The sequence below is a fragment of the Gadus macrocephalus genome, chromosome 4 (genome assembly GCF_031168955.1).
Source record: "Gadus macrocephalus chromosome 4, ASM3116895v1".
Taxonomy (NCBI): Eukaryota; Metazoa; Chordata; class Actinopteri; order Gadiformes; family Gadidae; genus Gadus; species Gadus macrocephalus.
The window spans coordinates 2,079,920-2,096,374 of record NC_082385.1 but is presented as its reverse complement, the minus strand read 5'-3'; the positions used below and the strand labels follow the sequence as shown (position 1 = coordinate 2,096,374).

General features: G+C 49.3%; 3 protein-coding genes across 4 annotated transcripts in view; all 3 read left to right on the top strand.

The window, feature by feature from the left end:
* The window catches only part of abcc9 (ATP-binding cassette, sub-family C (CFTR/MRP), member 9), a 41,037-nt gene extending 40,712 nt beyond the window's left edge, over positions 1–325 (top strand). The window contains 1 exon segment of the mRNA XM_060051010.1: positions 1–325. This exon segment is cut by the window's left edge and continues 3,225 nt beyond it. The gene's annotated coding sequence lies outside the window, so the exon portion shown is untranslated.
* Positions 326–726: 401 nt separating this feature from the next.
* Positions 727–7,498, top strand: kcnj8 (potassium inwardly rectifying channel subfamily J member 8). The gene is made up of 6 exons (XM_060049493.1): positions 727–1,557; positions 1,783–1,931; positions 2,996–3,156; positions 4,647–4,786; positions 5,219–5,435; positions 6,117–7,498. The coding sequence occupies exons 1-6, from the start codon at positions 1,211–1,213 to the stop codon at positions 6,360–6,362; spliced, it is 1,260 nt and encodes a 419-aa protein (XP_059905476.1). The 5' UTR covers positions 727–1,210; the 3' UTR covers positions 6,363–7,498.
* A 198-nt stretch (positions 7,499–7,696) lies between these two features.
* Positions 7,697–15,752, top strand: ovch1 (ovochymase 1). 2 transcript variants are annotated; one of them, XM_060049490.1, is made up of 13 exons: positions 7,697–7,854; positions 8,061–8,108; positions 8,188–8,371; positions 8,539–8,614; positions 9,021–9,210; positions 10,166–10,305; positions 11,020–11,173; positions 11,280–11,324; positions 12,554–12,803; positions 13,559–13,713; positions 14,013–14,102; positions 14,335–14,471; positions 15,549–15,752. In XM_060049490.1, the coding sequence occupies exons 1-13, from the start codon at positions 7,800–7,802 to the stop codon at positions 15,708–15,710; spliced, it is 1,686 nt and encodes a 561-aa protein (XP_059905473.1). In that variant the 5' UTR covers positions 7,697–7,799; the 3' UTR covers positions 15,711–15,752. The 2 variants fall into 2 exon arrangements, with proteins under 2 accessions (XP_059905473.1, XP_059905474.1); XM_060049491.1 differs by having other exon boundaries at positions 7,698–7,854; positions 8,064–8,108.
* Positions 15,753–16,455: the final 703 nt, after the last annotated feature.

Sequence of the window (16,455 nt, the reverse complement as noted above, 5' to 3'; positions counted from 1 at the left end):
CTTTTGTAAAGTTGTTAATCGCAGTACAATGTTCGTAGTAGTAAAACATCGGACAAGAAGCCATTGAGATAAATGTATTAATGGCCTTTATTATAGTATTCTACATGCTAACACTAATCAGTATCCGGGGTGGGAATGATTGTCAGTATAGCCCTACCACCCGAACCACAGCCTTGCATGTATGCCTAGGTACCCCCTCATCATGCAATCACCCCAACACATACAACTATGCATATATAGTGTGTCACAACTTTGATATTTATAAGATTAATTTGTTTTTCAAAAGAGCCGTTGACTGTTAAAACTATTAAATGATTTACAAACAGTCAGTTTCTAACTTCTCTTCATTTCTTTGTTGTTATCTATATACATATATGTATTTATTTATATGTGTAAATCTACATTATTCGATTATCACATTCAAACATAGTGTGCCTCTTTTCATTGAATAAAAAGCATTGATTTTGGGAGTTAATTTTTCTTTCTCAAATATAAAATCCAACCCAAAACTTCTATGATGAAGAGCCAACGGGTGGTCCGTTTGGTGGGCTTTCACCATGCAGACGCTTTACGCACAAACACCATAAGTGATGAAACAGCGCCATCTACAGACCACATCTCCACACAAGTCACGGATGCGCGCCTTTAAACGCAGCCAAGTTTGGAAACTCCTTAAAAAAACACGTAGTTATTTATACAGCCTACGCCACCAAATTGTTGTATAATTCCGTTAATTTATGATACACGCTTCATTGTTACCTTTTATTATATTCCAACGCAAGCAAACACAACAAAAAACACCTACAATCTCCAGAAACAATATTGATAAAGTGAGGTCGGAGCAGCCCAGAGCCACACCGCCCATGCTCCTCCGTCATCCCGCCTCCGTCAGCCCCGCCGTGGGGTCGAAGGCGCCCTGGAAACTCCACTGAACTCGGGAGCAACTTTATGGTGGAAGCGGAGCTGGTGCGTCGAAGTTTTCTTTCGGAGAGCCTCGCCGTTTTTTCATTTTTTCAGACAGTCACTACCCTAATGCGATGAGAGATTGCAGAACATGTCTCTGAAATGCGGATTATTTCATCATTTAGTGCTTTATGGGTGCAGGTGAGAGCGTCGCGAGTGTTTTTGGGACTCGGCCGTCTTTCTGGACTCTGCATCAGGTGGCCCTACGAGGTGAACGGGATTTAGGGACGTCGAGTCCAGACGCAAGATGTTGGCCCGAAAAAGCATCATCCCGGAGGAGTTCGGACTACCGGGGCTCGCCTCTCGGATGCCCCGCAAGCCGGTGTTCAGGGACCGGGTGAACAAAGCCCGCTTCATCGCCAAGAACGGCTCCTGCAACTTGGCGCACAAGAACATCCGCGAGCAGGGCCGCTTCCTGCAGGACGTGTTTACCACCCTGGTGGACCTGAAATGGCGCTTCACCCTGGTGATCTTCACCACCACGTTCGTGAGCAGCTGGCTGCTGTTCGCCATGACCTGGTGGCTGGTGGCGTTCGGCCACGGGGATCTGAACCAGGACCGTGCGAACCGGACCGAGTGCGTCACTAACGTCAAGTGAGTCAATAAACTAGTTTACCCCTCACCGCTGGAGGACTGGTCTGGGTAAACCCCTGGCAGTGGGGAGCGTTGGAAAACACAGAGAATACCTTAAACATGTTTTTTATTTTATGTGGAGTTCGATATCGATAACATAAGTTGATCTCTAACTTTCGATATATTAAAGTGAATCCATTCTCTGAGTCTCTCTTGCCCCCCTCTCTCGGCCTCTCCCGCCCCCAGGTCGTTCTCCTCGGCCTTTCTGTTCTCCATCGAGGTGCAGGTGACCATCGGCTTCGGGGGCCGCATGATCACCGAGGAGTGCGGCACGGCCATCGCGGTGCTCATCATCCAGAACATCGTGGGGCTCATCATCAACGCCATCATGCTGGGTAGGGAAGGAGAGGGTGGAGAGAGGGTCGCGGGAGATGGGGACCCCCATTGCTATCTAGAGGCCGTTTCCTTCTTTTCGCTGTTCTGCAAATTTGTAGCCTACTGGGCCATTTATATGCATTTTATTTATTTTTTTATAAAGTATTAATAGAAAATATTTAACGTTTTGGCATTGTTTTATAGATTTACTTGTCTAATTTTGCGTTTCACTCAAAGGAGTTTAATGGTATTGTGAAAAGCATTTCTACAGTTGAACAGTTTGAGACAAAACATTTCTACATAGACATAATAACCAATAACACAACAATGTGCTTATCCTTTCAAAGGGGACTCCTATTCAAAGAGAGTTACAGTGTGAGAGTAGTGTGTATCACTACATTTAATCGGAAAACAAATCTTTACATCTCATTTGAATCTCTTCAATGAATTAATTTAATTATGAAGCAGGTATCATTATGAGTCTAAACTTTAGAATCATCTACAGGTAGACTACAGACACTGGGATTCGAACCCAGAACCTCTTCACTGGGAGACAAACGCACTTACCATCACCCCATTAGTTTAATATGGGCCAATTTAAAGCTGTTCGACATCCATTGATCAATCCTCGTACAAAGTACAAAAAACAGAAAAGAAAATCTCTTTAGTGTCCACTAGGGGGCCACTTGGCGTTACTGATAGCAACCACACGACGCATCGTGTAACAACACATACAGAGAAACAGTTGGGACAGTGTATGAGGGAGCTCTCTATACCCTGATCTTTATCTGTATCCATCTTGGATGGATATAGATAGCAGCTGGATACATATTAGTACATTATTTTCTATTTGAACATTTTCTATCCGACCGTTTAAGTTCCCAGCTACAAAGTGTTTTGTTTTTTTGGAGAGAAATGCCGAATACTGCGTCGAGTCTTTTCAATCTCAAAAAAAAAAATCGTTTGAATAATCGTGATATCGATATTGACCAAAATAATCATCATTATGATTTTTTCCAAAATTGGCCAGCCCTACTAAAGACGTCCATGTCCCCCCCCCCCCCTCCCTCCCCCCCCCCTCCAGGCTGCATCTTCATGAAGACGGCGCAGTCCAACCGGCGCGCCGAGACGCTGATCTTCAGCCGGCACGCCGTCATCGCCGTGAGGAACAACCGGCTCTGCTTCATGACGCGCATCGGGGACCTCCGCAAGAGCATGATCATAGGGGCCGCCGTGCGGCTGCAGGTACGCCCCGCCCCCTCCCGCGGTGCTCTGCTGTGATTGGTCGTTAGGGGGCCGCCGTGCGCCTGCAGGTACGCCCCGCCCCCTCCTGCGGTGCTCTGCTGTGATTGGTCGCTAGGGGCCGCCGTGCGGCTGCAGGTACGCCCCGCCCCCTCCCGCGGTGCTCTGCTGTGATTGGTCGTTAGGGGCCGCCGTGCACCTGCAGGTATGCCCCGCCCCCTCCTGTGGTGCTCTGCTGTGATTGGTCGTTAGGGGCCGCCGTGCGGCTGCAGGTACGCCCCGCCCCCTTCCGTGGTGCTCTGCTGTGATTGGTTGAAGTAAGATCGTAGACCTAAGGCAGAGATGGGACATGGGCCGTCCTACAAACTGGAGGAAACCGGTTTCAACTTAAAGGGGACATATCATGCCACCAGGTGTGAGCGCGATTAGCCTTACAAGCCGTTTCGAAAATCTGCCCCATATGATGTTGCTCACCTACCCAGCACAGATCTGGGTGGACACACCCACTAGTGATGTCATGTGGGGCAGATTTTAAAAACGGATTGTAAGGTTAATCACACTCACACCTCGTGGTATAACATGTCCCCTTTAAAAGAGAGAAACTGAGAATTGAAGTACACACTACACAGGTGAGTTGAAGGAGTTAATTAACGCAGGTGGAATTGAACTAAAATCGCTGGTAACCGACACCCCCCCCCTTTGTGTCTAAAACACAAACTACAGGGGTTTCTGTAAAGGTGTTTTAATTCATGCCTCCTTGCCTTGTCGGCTTAAAAACTATTGATCTCTCATACCAATGTTTGACTGCATTGATAAACAATATCAATGGAAGATATTCAATTTGTCGTCTGTCTTTTGTCACTGCAATGAGAATGTTTTGGTTATTTTACTGAACCAAATCAACGGTTCAGTCGGTAGTTTGGTAGTCTCGCAAAGCCAGACCAAACTACAGCAAGTAGAACTGTCTGGAACCACGCTACCATGAGCCATCTATCCGTGGGGAAACTGGGCGGGCCTGTTTTTATTTCTTTAAACCAATCACAATCGTCTAGGGGCGGGGCTAAACCCGGGAAGCAGCAGCGGTGTCCATGCAAAATAGTGCCGGGGGGGGAAATGCCAGCAACCGGAAGGGGAGGAGTAGCGGTGAAATCCGACGCTAGTCAATAGACGCTGTCCACTTCGGTTCAGCCAGACTAGTAGGTTGGTAACCGGAAGGTTGCTGGTTCGATCCCCGGCTCCTCCTAGCCTGTCGCGGTGTCCCTGAGCGAGACGCCTCCCCCTGATTACTCCCGTCGAGCCGGCTGTCGCCCTGCGTGGTTGCCACCTCCGTCGCCGGTGTGTGAATGTGTGCATGAATGGGTTTGATTGGCCACTGGTTAGAAACGCGCCGAATAAATGCAGTCCATTACCGATGGTGAATGTTGGGCCCTCCACTGGTGGTCCTAAAGCCTAATGCACTGCTGTCCCGGTCCCTGTGCCCCCCCGCCCCCCAGGTGGTGAAGAAGACCACCACCCCCGAGGGAGAGGTGATCCCCATCCACCAGATCGACCTGCAGACGGAGAGCGCCCTGGCCAGCAACACCCTCTTCCTGCTGGCGCCGCTCATCATCTGGCACACCATCGACAAGAACAGGTCCGCGCCACGCACGCACGCACGCACACACCGAGAACATACGCACCCACGCAAGCAGGCTCACGCACACATAAAAGTACACAAACCCGGACAGACAGGTACACACATATTTTCATTTGTATATATATATATATATATATCATATATATCACTTTTATATTATAGATATCATTTATATTCTAATTCCGCCAAGTCCGTTTCGCTAAATGCCACAAAATGATAGACACTCTACCTTAAGGACTTGAGGTGAAACAATGAACCATTATGAAACTAAATCAATTAAAGACAAGAGTTTACGCGTCGACGCAAACGCACGAAAAATTAGCTAAGACAAAAAAACACGTAAAATATACGAAACATACGAAACCAAAAAGTGTGAAAAGCGGTAGGAGCTTACACCTCTCCCCCCCCCCCCCCCCCCCCCCCCCCCAGCCCGTTGTACGACCTGTCGGCCATGGAGCTGCAGTGCAGCGACCTGGAGGTGATCGTGATCCTGGAGGGCGTGGTGGAGACCACGGGCATCACCACGCAGGCCCGCACCTCCTACATCTCGGACGAGATCCAGTGGGGCCACCGCTTCGTGCCCATCGTCAACGAGGAGGAGGGCGTCTACTCCGTGGACTACTCCAAGTTCGGCAACACCGTCAAGGTAGTAGTAAGAGTAGTAGTATATTCTTTTTACTTATTTGATGTAAGGGATAATGGTAAGTAATACCCTGACTCATTTGTACTTTTTACTTAGTTACTTAAGTACTACATACTTACTTACGGGAGGCAGTAGTTCATGAGGTAGAGCGTGTTGGCTAATAACCGCAACGTTGCTAGTTTGAATCCCCGGCTCCTCGTAGCTAGAGTGCTGTGGTGTCCCTGAGCAAGGCACCTCTCGCCCTGACTGCTACCGACGAGCTGGCTGTCACACTTTTGATACGGGGTAGTTGTAATGTTGTTTACGTGGTTGATGTGAGGGATAATCGTAAGAAATACCTTATTTGTACTTTATACTTTCTTACTTCAGTTCTACTTTCTTACCTACTAGATTGTATACTTTTAGTTTTTGATTCATAATACTTTTTAATAATCTTAATCCCTGCTAATAAGGTTATGCTAGTTGTAAATAGAGAACAAATTCCTAAAGTCATCTCAATCATATAGCATACGTAGCTCGCCAATGCTAATCAACAGAACTACGAATTTGAGTTGATGTGCGAATTATTTTCCATAAATCATCGAATCCAAAAAATATATATTGTGTAAATCATAATTTATCCAAAACAATCCAAACCGATGCTAGCCCAATGCTAACGCGCAGTGCGGTGCGTCCGCCCCTTAGGTGGCGACGCCGCGCTGCAGCGCCAGAGAGCTGGACGAGAAGCCGTCCATCCTCATCCAGACGCTGCAGAAGAGCGAGCTGTCGCACCAGAACTCCCTGCGCAAGCGCAACTCCATGCGCCGGAACAACTCCATGCGCCAGGGCGCCGCCGGCAGCGGCAACGTCCGCAGGAACAACTCGGCCCTGGCCATCCCCAAGGTGCAGTTCCTCACGCCGACAGACGGGGGCGCCAGCCTGGTCACCTGACACAACGCACGCGGAGCCCCCCCCCTCTCCGACTCTCCCCGATGGCTCGCTCGGAATGGAGTGTCACCCTGTGCTTTTGTCGTTCACGATGTGTGGTGTTATAGCTGATGATAGCACTTTGTTGTTAGGGTTTAGTTTTTCTCTACTTTGTTTCTGTATTAAAGTATTTTCGGATACGTTTTTTGAGGAATGGTATTTATCGCTTTTTCATTTTGGCATTGGGAAGAATTATGATTATGAATCGTGCAACAATAAGCGGGAAATGAAAAGTCAATATGTGATTGTACTAAGAATGTGGCCTGTATTTACCCTGGAAATCCGGAGTTCTCGCGAGAGCACAATTTGAATTTGCTCAGCGAGTCACTCTGGGAACGGGCAATATACGCACTCCCCGATTCCCCTGGATCCGAACATTAACCAATCACATCGGTGTATCTGATATAGGCGGGCCAAAGCGTTGCTGTTTTACCGACCGGATGCGGCAAGAGTCTCATCTATTGGTCAGCTCTGCTGGTCTGGATACGTCACCCCTTGTATTCTTCTGAATGGTCATAGTGTGATCCAATTGCGTGCAGGGATATTTTCATGCATGCTTGGTGCCGCCCATCGAGTTGGGCCATTTTCATTACTCGTTGCCAGACCCTACAACTTTCTAGACGTGGGTCTGGATTTCCAGGCTAGCCTATATTAGCCTACCGCTCCAAATCGAATTTAAACTCCTGAACTGAATTTTCTTGTATCTCAGATCACTGCACTTTGAGTAAATATACAGCGTGATGTTTGGTCATGTGACCTTCTTAACGTTTAGTATCTTTCATTACCTGAATCTGTTTTTATTTTATTTTTAACTGCCATTTTTTCTTGTAGGCTACTGGCACATCTTTGCTACAATGTCCGTAAGAAAAAAGACAATCTTTGAATGATGAAGGTCATATCAGCACCTTTACTTTGAAGGACAATTTTTTGAGATGTATCTCAACTCCAACAAGATGTACCGACAACTTTCTATCCATAGATGCATCATTCATATGTCAAATGTTTTCCTACTTTTTTTTTAACTTTTTAACACTTTGTGATTTTTAGAAACTTGATATGTGCCTCCTGAATTAAAATATATTATTATTGCAATCCAACAAGGCTATTTTTATTCCTGAGATTTTTTTATGATATCACATCCAAACATTTTTCAATAATAAGCAAGCTTTTTTACGTCTACAACATCAAATGCAACTCTCACGCAAACGCGACAGCAAAGAGTGTGTTGTAACAGGATAAGGCCACTAGACGTCGCTACGCGCACGTCTTCGCGCTTAAGACTAATTGCGGGCGCCAGCCGCCAGGTGTTTTGACTGATTAAGAAGTAACGTGTGCACCACTCACGTTGAGGAGGGTTTCAGACGCAGTGTTGTTTTGAGGAACAACTGAACACCGGTCCTGATGTCTGTCATTCCTTTATTTCTCCTCTCACTTACACTGAGGGGAATTCGCACCGGTAATGTTACATTTTGACTTATAGAAATGTGGTCTCCTAGTCATTTTCAATAAGACCTACTGGTTACATTTCCGAATGAATCAATCTTCCATTGTGTTAACGTAAACGTGACCCTCTGTCATTTACCGGTCCGTAGGAGTCAATACGCATTACCGAGTAGCTTATGACCTGATCAATCTTCTACCTCTTGACAACGTGACTTTCAGAAGGCAGCAACCACACCAATCAAACGGAGCATGATGAAGAACACTACGGTACGCGTTATTCCCGTCTGTTCGAGTTTCAGCCCTAACAAGGTTCACTCCGCATGAACGTGAACTTTGCAATCATCAGCATTGGCGGGGATTCGCACCTTCATCCCCGAGCTGGAGATCAAGACGAGGATCATCGGTGGGAAGGAGGCGTGGGCCCACTCATGGCCGTGGCAGGTTTCCCTCCGGTACGCCACCATGCCGGCGTGTGGAGGCGCCATCATCGCCCCCTCGTGGGTCATCACCGCGGCGCACTGTTTTCAGAGGTAAACATGTCACTAAAGGCTTCCTTCTGATTCCGGCAAGAACTGTCAAAACAATGACGTGTCGAATCAATGCAAAAACGTCCTGGTTGTTTGCACAAAATGTGGAGAGGTTACTTAAAGCCGAACTAAAATAGGGTTTTTGTTTGTGCTTGTTTGTGTTTTCACAGGTTTAAGACCGCCTCTTCTTGGATGGTGATGGCAGGAAAACATGACCTGGGGAACCCGAATGAGGCCTTTCAACAGGTGACGACGAATACGCACATCTTTGTGTTTACAACTGTACATGCTACATACCGTTAGCCTCATAGCATCATCGCCTGAGTCATATTTTAAGCTTCATCTTGTAATTAACGTCAATAGTTGCCTCAGTAAAATAGATGACTTGGGAAGAGGGCGATCATGGAATGTAACAAGCACTCTGATTGGCTTAGGATGTAGCCAATGACGCACAGTGATTCAGCAGCATTAGGAGGGTAAAGTTAGGTTAGATATCACAATTTGGCCAAAATATGACTTGGGCAATTGCGCAATGAGGTTAACGAATCAGTGTCGCGATCTTTTAGTGATCTGTTAAACACCTTGAGGCTCTCCTGCAGGCCTAAACGTACTCTTAAACGTAAAGATTTCTCGTTTGTATCCGACGCCCTAGCTCGTGCGCGTGTCCAGGATCGTGACCCACCAGGGCTACAGCCGGCGCACCAAGGAGTTTGACGTGGCTCTGCTGAAGCTCCAGACGCCCCTGCGGTACGACGAGCACGTCAGGCCCATCGAGATCTGGATGGACGACCTGCGGCCCGCCCTGAGCTGCTCCACCACCGGCTGGGGCTCCACCCGAGAGAGTAACGTACCCACACACCGTCTCACTCCGTCCCCCGAGAAGTGGCTAACGCCGCCGCGCTCACGCCCCGTGCCCACTGCCTCCGTCCGTTGGCTGGTCCCCGTTGACTTTGAATGGGGACGGGACGCGCAATGCATTGTGGGTCCGTGCGCTGAAGGCTCCGTCAAAAAGTTGAAACGTGTTCAACTTTTTCAGCAGCGACGGATCCGTCATCCAATCAGATCACGTATGCAAATTGAAGCACCGTGACACTACTCGGGCTCTGACGACCCTGGGAACCTCCCCCATCCGTCAGCCACGCCTTCTGAGTCCTTTGGCTGACGGTGCAGTGGGCACGAGGCGTCACACTGTACGTGTCCGTCGACGGAGGGCGTGTCTGAACGTATGGGGGACGCGATCTGATTGGCCGACGGATCCGTAGCTTTTCCTGAAAAGTTTCCGACGCAGGCAACGCAGCCGACGGAACGGATCGACCCACAATGCATTGCGATGGCGCCCCGTGCAAAGTCAATGAGATCCATCCACGGAGGTGTACAGTGTGAACGCGGCGTTGCTCTCGAACGCTTGTGGCTTCATCCACCTGTTTAATATTGTCCTGGGCTCGCCTCAGAGCCATTTGCACTTTGATTTTAGTTAAGTTAAACCCAACCATTGATTTTGATCCCGGATTGACGTATTCAAAAGTTACTGGCTTTCGATCCCCAAGAGCTTCAGCCTTGGAGTTCAGCTCGATTTTATAATGTGTTCCTGGACCCGGTCTTGGTTCTGGTTCGTAAATTTGTTCCTCGAACCGGTCTTGGTCTTGGTCCTGTTTCCTCCTCCTTTTTTAAATGTGTTCCTGAACCCGGTCCTGGTCCTCGATCCTAAATGTGTTCCTGGACCCGATCCTGGTCCTCGATCCTAAACGTGTTCCTGGACCCGGTCTTGGTCCTGGTCGTCCCCCCCCCCCCCCCCAGATGGTCCGCGGGTCAACCGGCTCCAGGAGGTCAACGTGAGTCTACTGCCGCTGGACAAGTGCAACCAGTTCTACCGCGGCCGCATCCGGCCCACCATGTTCTGCGCCGGGAGACCGGAGGGGGGCGTCGACGCCTGCCAGGTGGGAACGCTGGGAATCCTCAGCATGGGGGGTCTGGGAGTAGGGGTCGGGATCTGGTTGGGAAGTGGGTCGGAACACGCAAGGGAAAACTCTTTTTCCAACTGACACACTGAAATGGTATTTTTGGTCCCAGGATGGAGAGTTTGAGAAGGACGACAGCCAGAATATTTATTAAGTGTAATGTACATTGAATGCATAGCACTTTATAAAAATGGCCGATTTTAATAAAACATACCTCAGAATTGTGATATAATTATGTGGTTAATTCAGCAAAACTACAGCAGAATTAAGTTTCTCAGGAGTCCTGCTGCTGTACCACCTCACAACGTAATACTTTAGGATAGCCCAGTTACAGATTAGGAAGATTCGAGGAAGCGATGGGCTTTGACAGAGTATTGTCAATGGAGAATGTCCATATTGGGTGGCTCCCTGTTTGTAAGAGGTAGTTTTATACTCCCTTCCTCCCATCAATATAAGGTCGAGGGGAGACAAAGCTCTGTTCATTTTTATCCTTTATGCACGTGACCATAGTTTTTGTTTTATGTAAAAAAGAATAAAAAGAATCAGTTCTCTTGTTTTGGGGATCAGTTCTCGTCGTTCACCTTCGGGATTCATTCGTTCTGACCGAATCGTTCGCGACTCGCCCATGCCTATTGTGTACATACCTTGCGCCGTGTTCTCTGAGCGTCTAACCCCGGGTGTTGTGGCCCCCAGGGCGACTCCGGGGGCCCGCTGTCGTGCTTCACGGGGGAGCGGTACCGGCTGGGGGGCTTGGTGAGTTGGGGGGTGGGCTGTGGGCGGGTCCACCGGCCCGGCGTGTACACCAAGCTCCAGGACCACGCCCCCTGGGTCGCCGACGTCATGAACAGTAGGTCGCCCCCCCCCCGATAGCGCTATCATGTCGTCAAATATCTCGTCTGATTTCATGTGATGTTGATCTTTTTCGCCGTGTCCTGTTTCGGTTACAACTGCAGGTGATCGAGTGATGATTTATAGTGATTCGGAAAGTGTCGGAAAAGGTGAGTACCGTTGTGGACGTTGAGCAGATGTTGCATCCCTGAACGATCGGAAAACCAGTGGGCACCAGTTTTTATCGTCTTGGGTCTTGTTTGATTCCTTTACTCAAGTGCTGGTGCAGACAACATCATGTTAAAGGTGACATATTGTACCACCAGGTGTGAGTGTGATTAGCCTTTACAAGCCGTTTTGAAAATCGGCCTCTTCTGACATCACAAGTGGGCGTGTCCACCTAGATGTGTGCTGGATAGATCAGTCTCCCAGCCTACCGTGTGGACTGTAACAAACGTTGCTCATCTATCCGTCATACATCTAGGTGGACGCGCCCATTTGTGATGTCACTAGAGGCAGATTTTCAAAACGTCTAGTAACGGCTTATACTACTACTACTACTACTACTACTACTACTACTACTACTACTACTACTACTACTACTACTACTACTACCCTAATTTTCGGACTATAAGCCGTGCCTTTTTTCCCATTTTGCGATTCTGTGGCTTATATAACGGTTCAGCTAATCTTTGGATTTTATAGGCCACTAGGGGGCCTCCTAAATCTATGGATTTTACAGGTTACAGTCTACCAACTTTAACTCTATGGGCTCTATGACCGGTCCGCGCCCCCCCACCTTTAAGCGGCGGGCTCCAGCGCGGCTTATATATGTACACATCATTCAATTTAGCTGCTGCGGCTTATACTCCGGTGCGCCTTTATAGTGCGGAAAATACGGTACATTGAATTTATATAGCACATTTTTTTCTGGAAACTCAAAGCGCTTACAGTGAAGGGGAGGAACCTCACTAACCACCACCAGTGTGTACCACCCACTTGGGGTGATGCACGGCAGCCAATCAGCGCCAGAACGCTCACCACACACTAGCCTGAGGTGGAGAGTGAGGGAATTAATGAATAAACCAATTATACAGGAGGATGATTAGGGGGCCAGATTGAATGAGCCTGGCTGGGCAGTTTTAGCCAGGACACCGGGGGAGTCCCCTACTCTTTGCGATTAGTGCCCTGGGATCTTTTATGACCTCAGTGAGTCAGGACCTCGGTTTTACGTCGCCTCCAAAGGACGAGGCGTACACCTGGCGGTATAATATGTCCCCTTTAATTGAATATATGGCAAATTATTATTGTAATAATAATCTCTCAATACACTGGTCTTAATAAACCTCCACAGTCCTCCTGAAGCTAGCTGGGCTACGCTAACCTCTCCTCTCCCCAGGCGGCGGTCTCTCCTGCGGGGAGGCCCAGACTCCTGCCTGTCGCCTGGGCTCCCTCCCCGCCACGCTGGTGGCCGCCGGGGGGGAGGCCCTGGCGGACGGGGGGGGTGAGGTGGGGCCGGGCGGGGTCACGGAGGCCTGCCCCTACTCCTGGCCCTGGCAGGTGAGCCTGCAGTCGGAGGGCCGGCACTACTGCAGCGGGACCCTGATCCACCGGCGCTGGGTGCTGGCGCCGCACCACTGCAACGCTAAGTGAGTGTCAGTAGTCAGTAGCCTACGACCGTGGCGGCTAAAGCTACCAGCTAATGGCCAACGCCAACTAATACCCTGCCTTGTGGCTTACACAAGCTAGTACCCTCCCCCGTTGGCTAAGACAAGCTAGCACCCTCCCTAGCGGCTAGGACAAGCTAGTACCCTCCCTAGCGGCTAGTACCCTCCCCCGTTGGCTAAGACAAGCTAGCACCCTCCCTAGCGGCTAGGACAAGCTAGTACCCTCACTAGCGGCAAGTGCCCTCCGCCGTTGACTAAGACAAGCTAGTACCCTGCCTAGTGTCTAACACCCTCCCTAGCGGCTAATTCCAGCTAGTTCCCTCCCTAGCGGCTAACCCAAGCTAAACCCCTCCCTAGTGGTTACCACCAGCTGGTACCCTCCCTCGGGACTAACAATAGCTAGTGCCCTCCCTAGTGTCTAATATCCTCCCCAGTGGCTAACACAAGCTAATACCCTCCCCAGTGGCTAACACAAGCTAATACCCTCCCCAGTGGCTAACACAAGCTAATACCCTCCCCAGTGGCTAATACCCTCCCCAGTGGCTAACACAAGCTAATACCCTCCCATGTGGCTAACACAAGCTAATACCCTCCCATGTGGCTAACACAAGCTAATACCCTCCCCAGTGGCTAACACAAGCTAATACCCACCCGAGTGGCTAACACAAGCTAATGCCCTTCCATGTGGCTAGCAGCAGCCAACACCCATCTTGGTCCGCGGTCTCTTTTCCCTCCAGGACGGGGGACATGGTAGTGCTGGGGGTCCACGACCTGCGCTTCATGGCGTCCCAGAGCGTGCCCGTGGACGAGGTGTTTGAGCAGGCCCAGGACGGCAGCTTCCCCCCCAGCAACGACCTCGCCCTGATCCGCCTCAGCGAGCCGGCTCGTTCCGGTGAGCCGCGCCGAGAGCTGTCGCTAGCTTCGAAAAACCTCGAAAAACCAACCCAACTTTACATTGTATTGCACGCACAGCAAGACCGTGAGATTCATAAATGGTGACCAGCATAAAGTAGCATTGTAATCAAGAGCATTTAAAAATCGATATTAAAATGACCACAGGTATAAATACACAGAAAATACCGTACCGGCGCACCATATAAATGGATAGCGCCATAATGCGTCACCTTTTCAAGGTTTGGCTGTGCTGCCTACAACTCCCACAATGCCTTGTGTTTCTCTGCCGTCCACCAGGCATCCCTGTCTGTCTCCCTGACGACGACATCGAGGTCGACGACAGCTGGACGTGTGTCACCACCGGCTGGGGACAAACCACAACATTGGGTATTCTTACAAACAATGGGTTTAATGAATGAGATCCATCGAATTAGTGATTATAGCATATTTTATATTATATAGTCATTGGAAATTACATACATTTTTATTTTATTCTTTTGGGCTACAAATATGTATTTATTTTTTAATCCGACAATTTTTCCGCACGATGCTTCGGAATTCCCGTTGTTGCTCGTCACTCGCCTGCCTCGTACGCCCCGCCCCTAACCCCGCCCCTCAGACAAGGTGAGCCCCCACTCGCTGCACCAGGCCACGGTGAGCCTGGTGAACCTCATCGCCTGCCGGAGCATCTGGGGGGGGGGCCTCATCAAAGACACCCATCTCTGCACCCACCCCGCTGCAGCCATCCCCTGCATGGTAAGGTGGTGCCGTCTACTGCATGGTAAGGTGGTGGTGGTGGTGTCTACTGCATGGTAAGGGGGTGGTGGTGGTGTCTACTGCATGGTAAGGTGGTGGTGGTGTCTACTGCATGGTAAGGTGGTGGTGGTGGTGTCTACTGCATGGTAAGGTGGTGGTGGTGGTGTCTACTGCATGGTAAGGTGGTGGTGGTGGTGTCTACTGCATGGTAAGGTGGTGGTGTCTACTGCATGGTAAGGTGGTGGTGGTGTCTACTGCATGGTAAGGTGGTGGTGGTGTCTACTGCATGGTAAGGTGGTGGTGGTGTCTACTGCATGGTAAGGTGGTGGTGGTGTCTACTGCATGGTAAGGTGGTGGTGGTGTCTACTGCATGGTAAGGTGGTGGTGGTGTCTACTGCATGGTAAGGTGGTGGTGGTGTCTACTGCATGGTAAGGTGGTGGTGGTGTCTACTGCATGGTAAGGTGGTGGTGGTGTCTACTGCATGGTAAGGTGGTGGTGGTGTCTACTGCATGGTAAGGTGGTGGTGCCGTCTACTGCATGGTAAGGTGGTGGTGGTGTCTACTGCATGGTAAGGTGGTGGTGGTGCCGTCTACTGCATGGTAAGGTGGTGGTGGTGTCTACTGCATGGTAAGGTGGTGCCGGTGTCTACTGCATGGTAAGGTGGTGGTGGTGGTGGTGGTGGTGGTGTCTACTGCATGGTAAGGTGGTGCCGTCCTCTGCAGGGTTAGGTGGTGCTGTGCAGACCTCTTTTCACCGCACGGTGTGCTGGCGCGGCCTTTTGAAGCCCTTAAAGACACGTGTTTTGTGCTGAGAGGTCGAACGTTTTTGGCAACTATCCATTGAAATTTGAGGTCTGTTGCTGTCATCTAGTGGTCAAAAGTAATATGCGATGGTATTCTCTGACAACGGAGAACCAACATTGTTTCATTTGATTCTAACCTTTTTAAGTTATCTTAAATTCCTTGTCTAGTGTTGATGTTCTTGGACCAAACCCTTCTCTCTATTTCTGTCTGCCGCTCTCTGTCTTTGCCTCCCTCCCTCCCTCTCTCCGCCTCCCTCTCTGTCGCCCCCTGCAGGGAGACGCGGGAGCCCCCCTGGTGTGCCAGAAGCACGGGGTGTACTTCCTGTTCGGCCTGGTCACATGGGGCAGCCGGCGCTGTGACCTCATCAGGCCGGCTGTGTTCTCCAGCATCGCAGACGTCCAGCTGTGGATCAGAGACACCACCGAGGACGTCTGAGTTTTAGATCTGCGCCTGAATAAAAACATTTTAAAACCTTTATATTTGGTGTGGATTTCTTTAAGATTATGCTCATAGAAATCGACAATTTGGGAGGATTTAATCCCAAGCGATTTGTGTGGAATTCAGGTGTAATTTGTTAACGAGTAGGGGTTGGCGGTCTTGCTCAACGGTGCTGACTGGTAGACCTTGGAGATGGAACTGAGAACCATTTGTCTGGTTGAACCACAAAGCAATAACCTGTCCTGCCCCCTGATGGTGGTGCAAGATGATGCATCAACTTAACGTTGCTGCAAAGTCGAAAATATCAGACCTGTGGAGTATAATAGTGACTCGAGTCGTGAGAGGGGCTGTATTTGGAGTCAGATTAACTGGATGGTTGTGATGTAAATTGGACGCTTTGTACATTAAAAGCCCACTTTGACACATATCATCTCTGCTCGTGGCAGTTGGAAGGTGAGTCATTTAGTGAGTCAGTTGGAAAATTCTATAGGAAAATCTGCGGCAGTCGAGTTGATGAACAACTTGAATGTAACAAATGTCCAGAACTCAAACCGATTGAGTTCTCTAAACGTCCTATTACGCTATTTACCGATTTCTCACACTGTGAATGAGTTCAGATTAGCCCCATGTGAATAGCAAGCAATGGTGATCCATATCTAAAAAATAACTTTTAAAAAAATCACTGCAGGCCTACTATATTGACAATGTGAAAAAAAAATCTGTTCATTTTTGCCATTGCTAA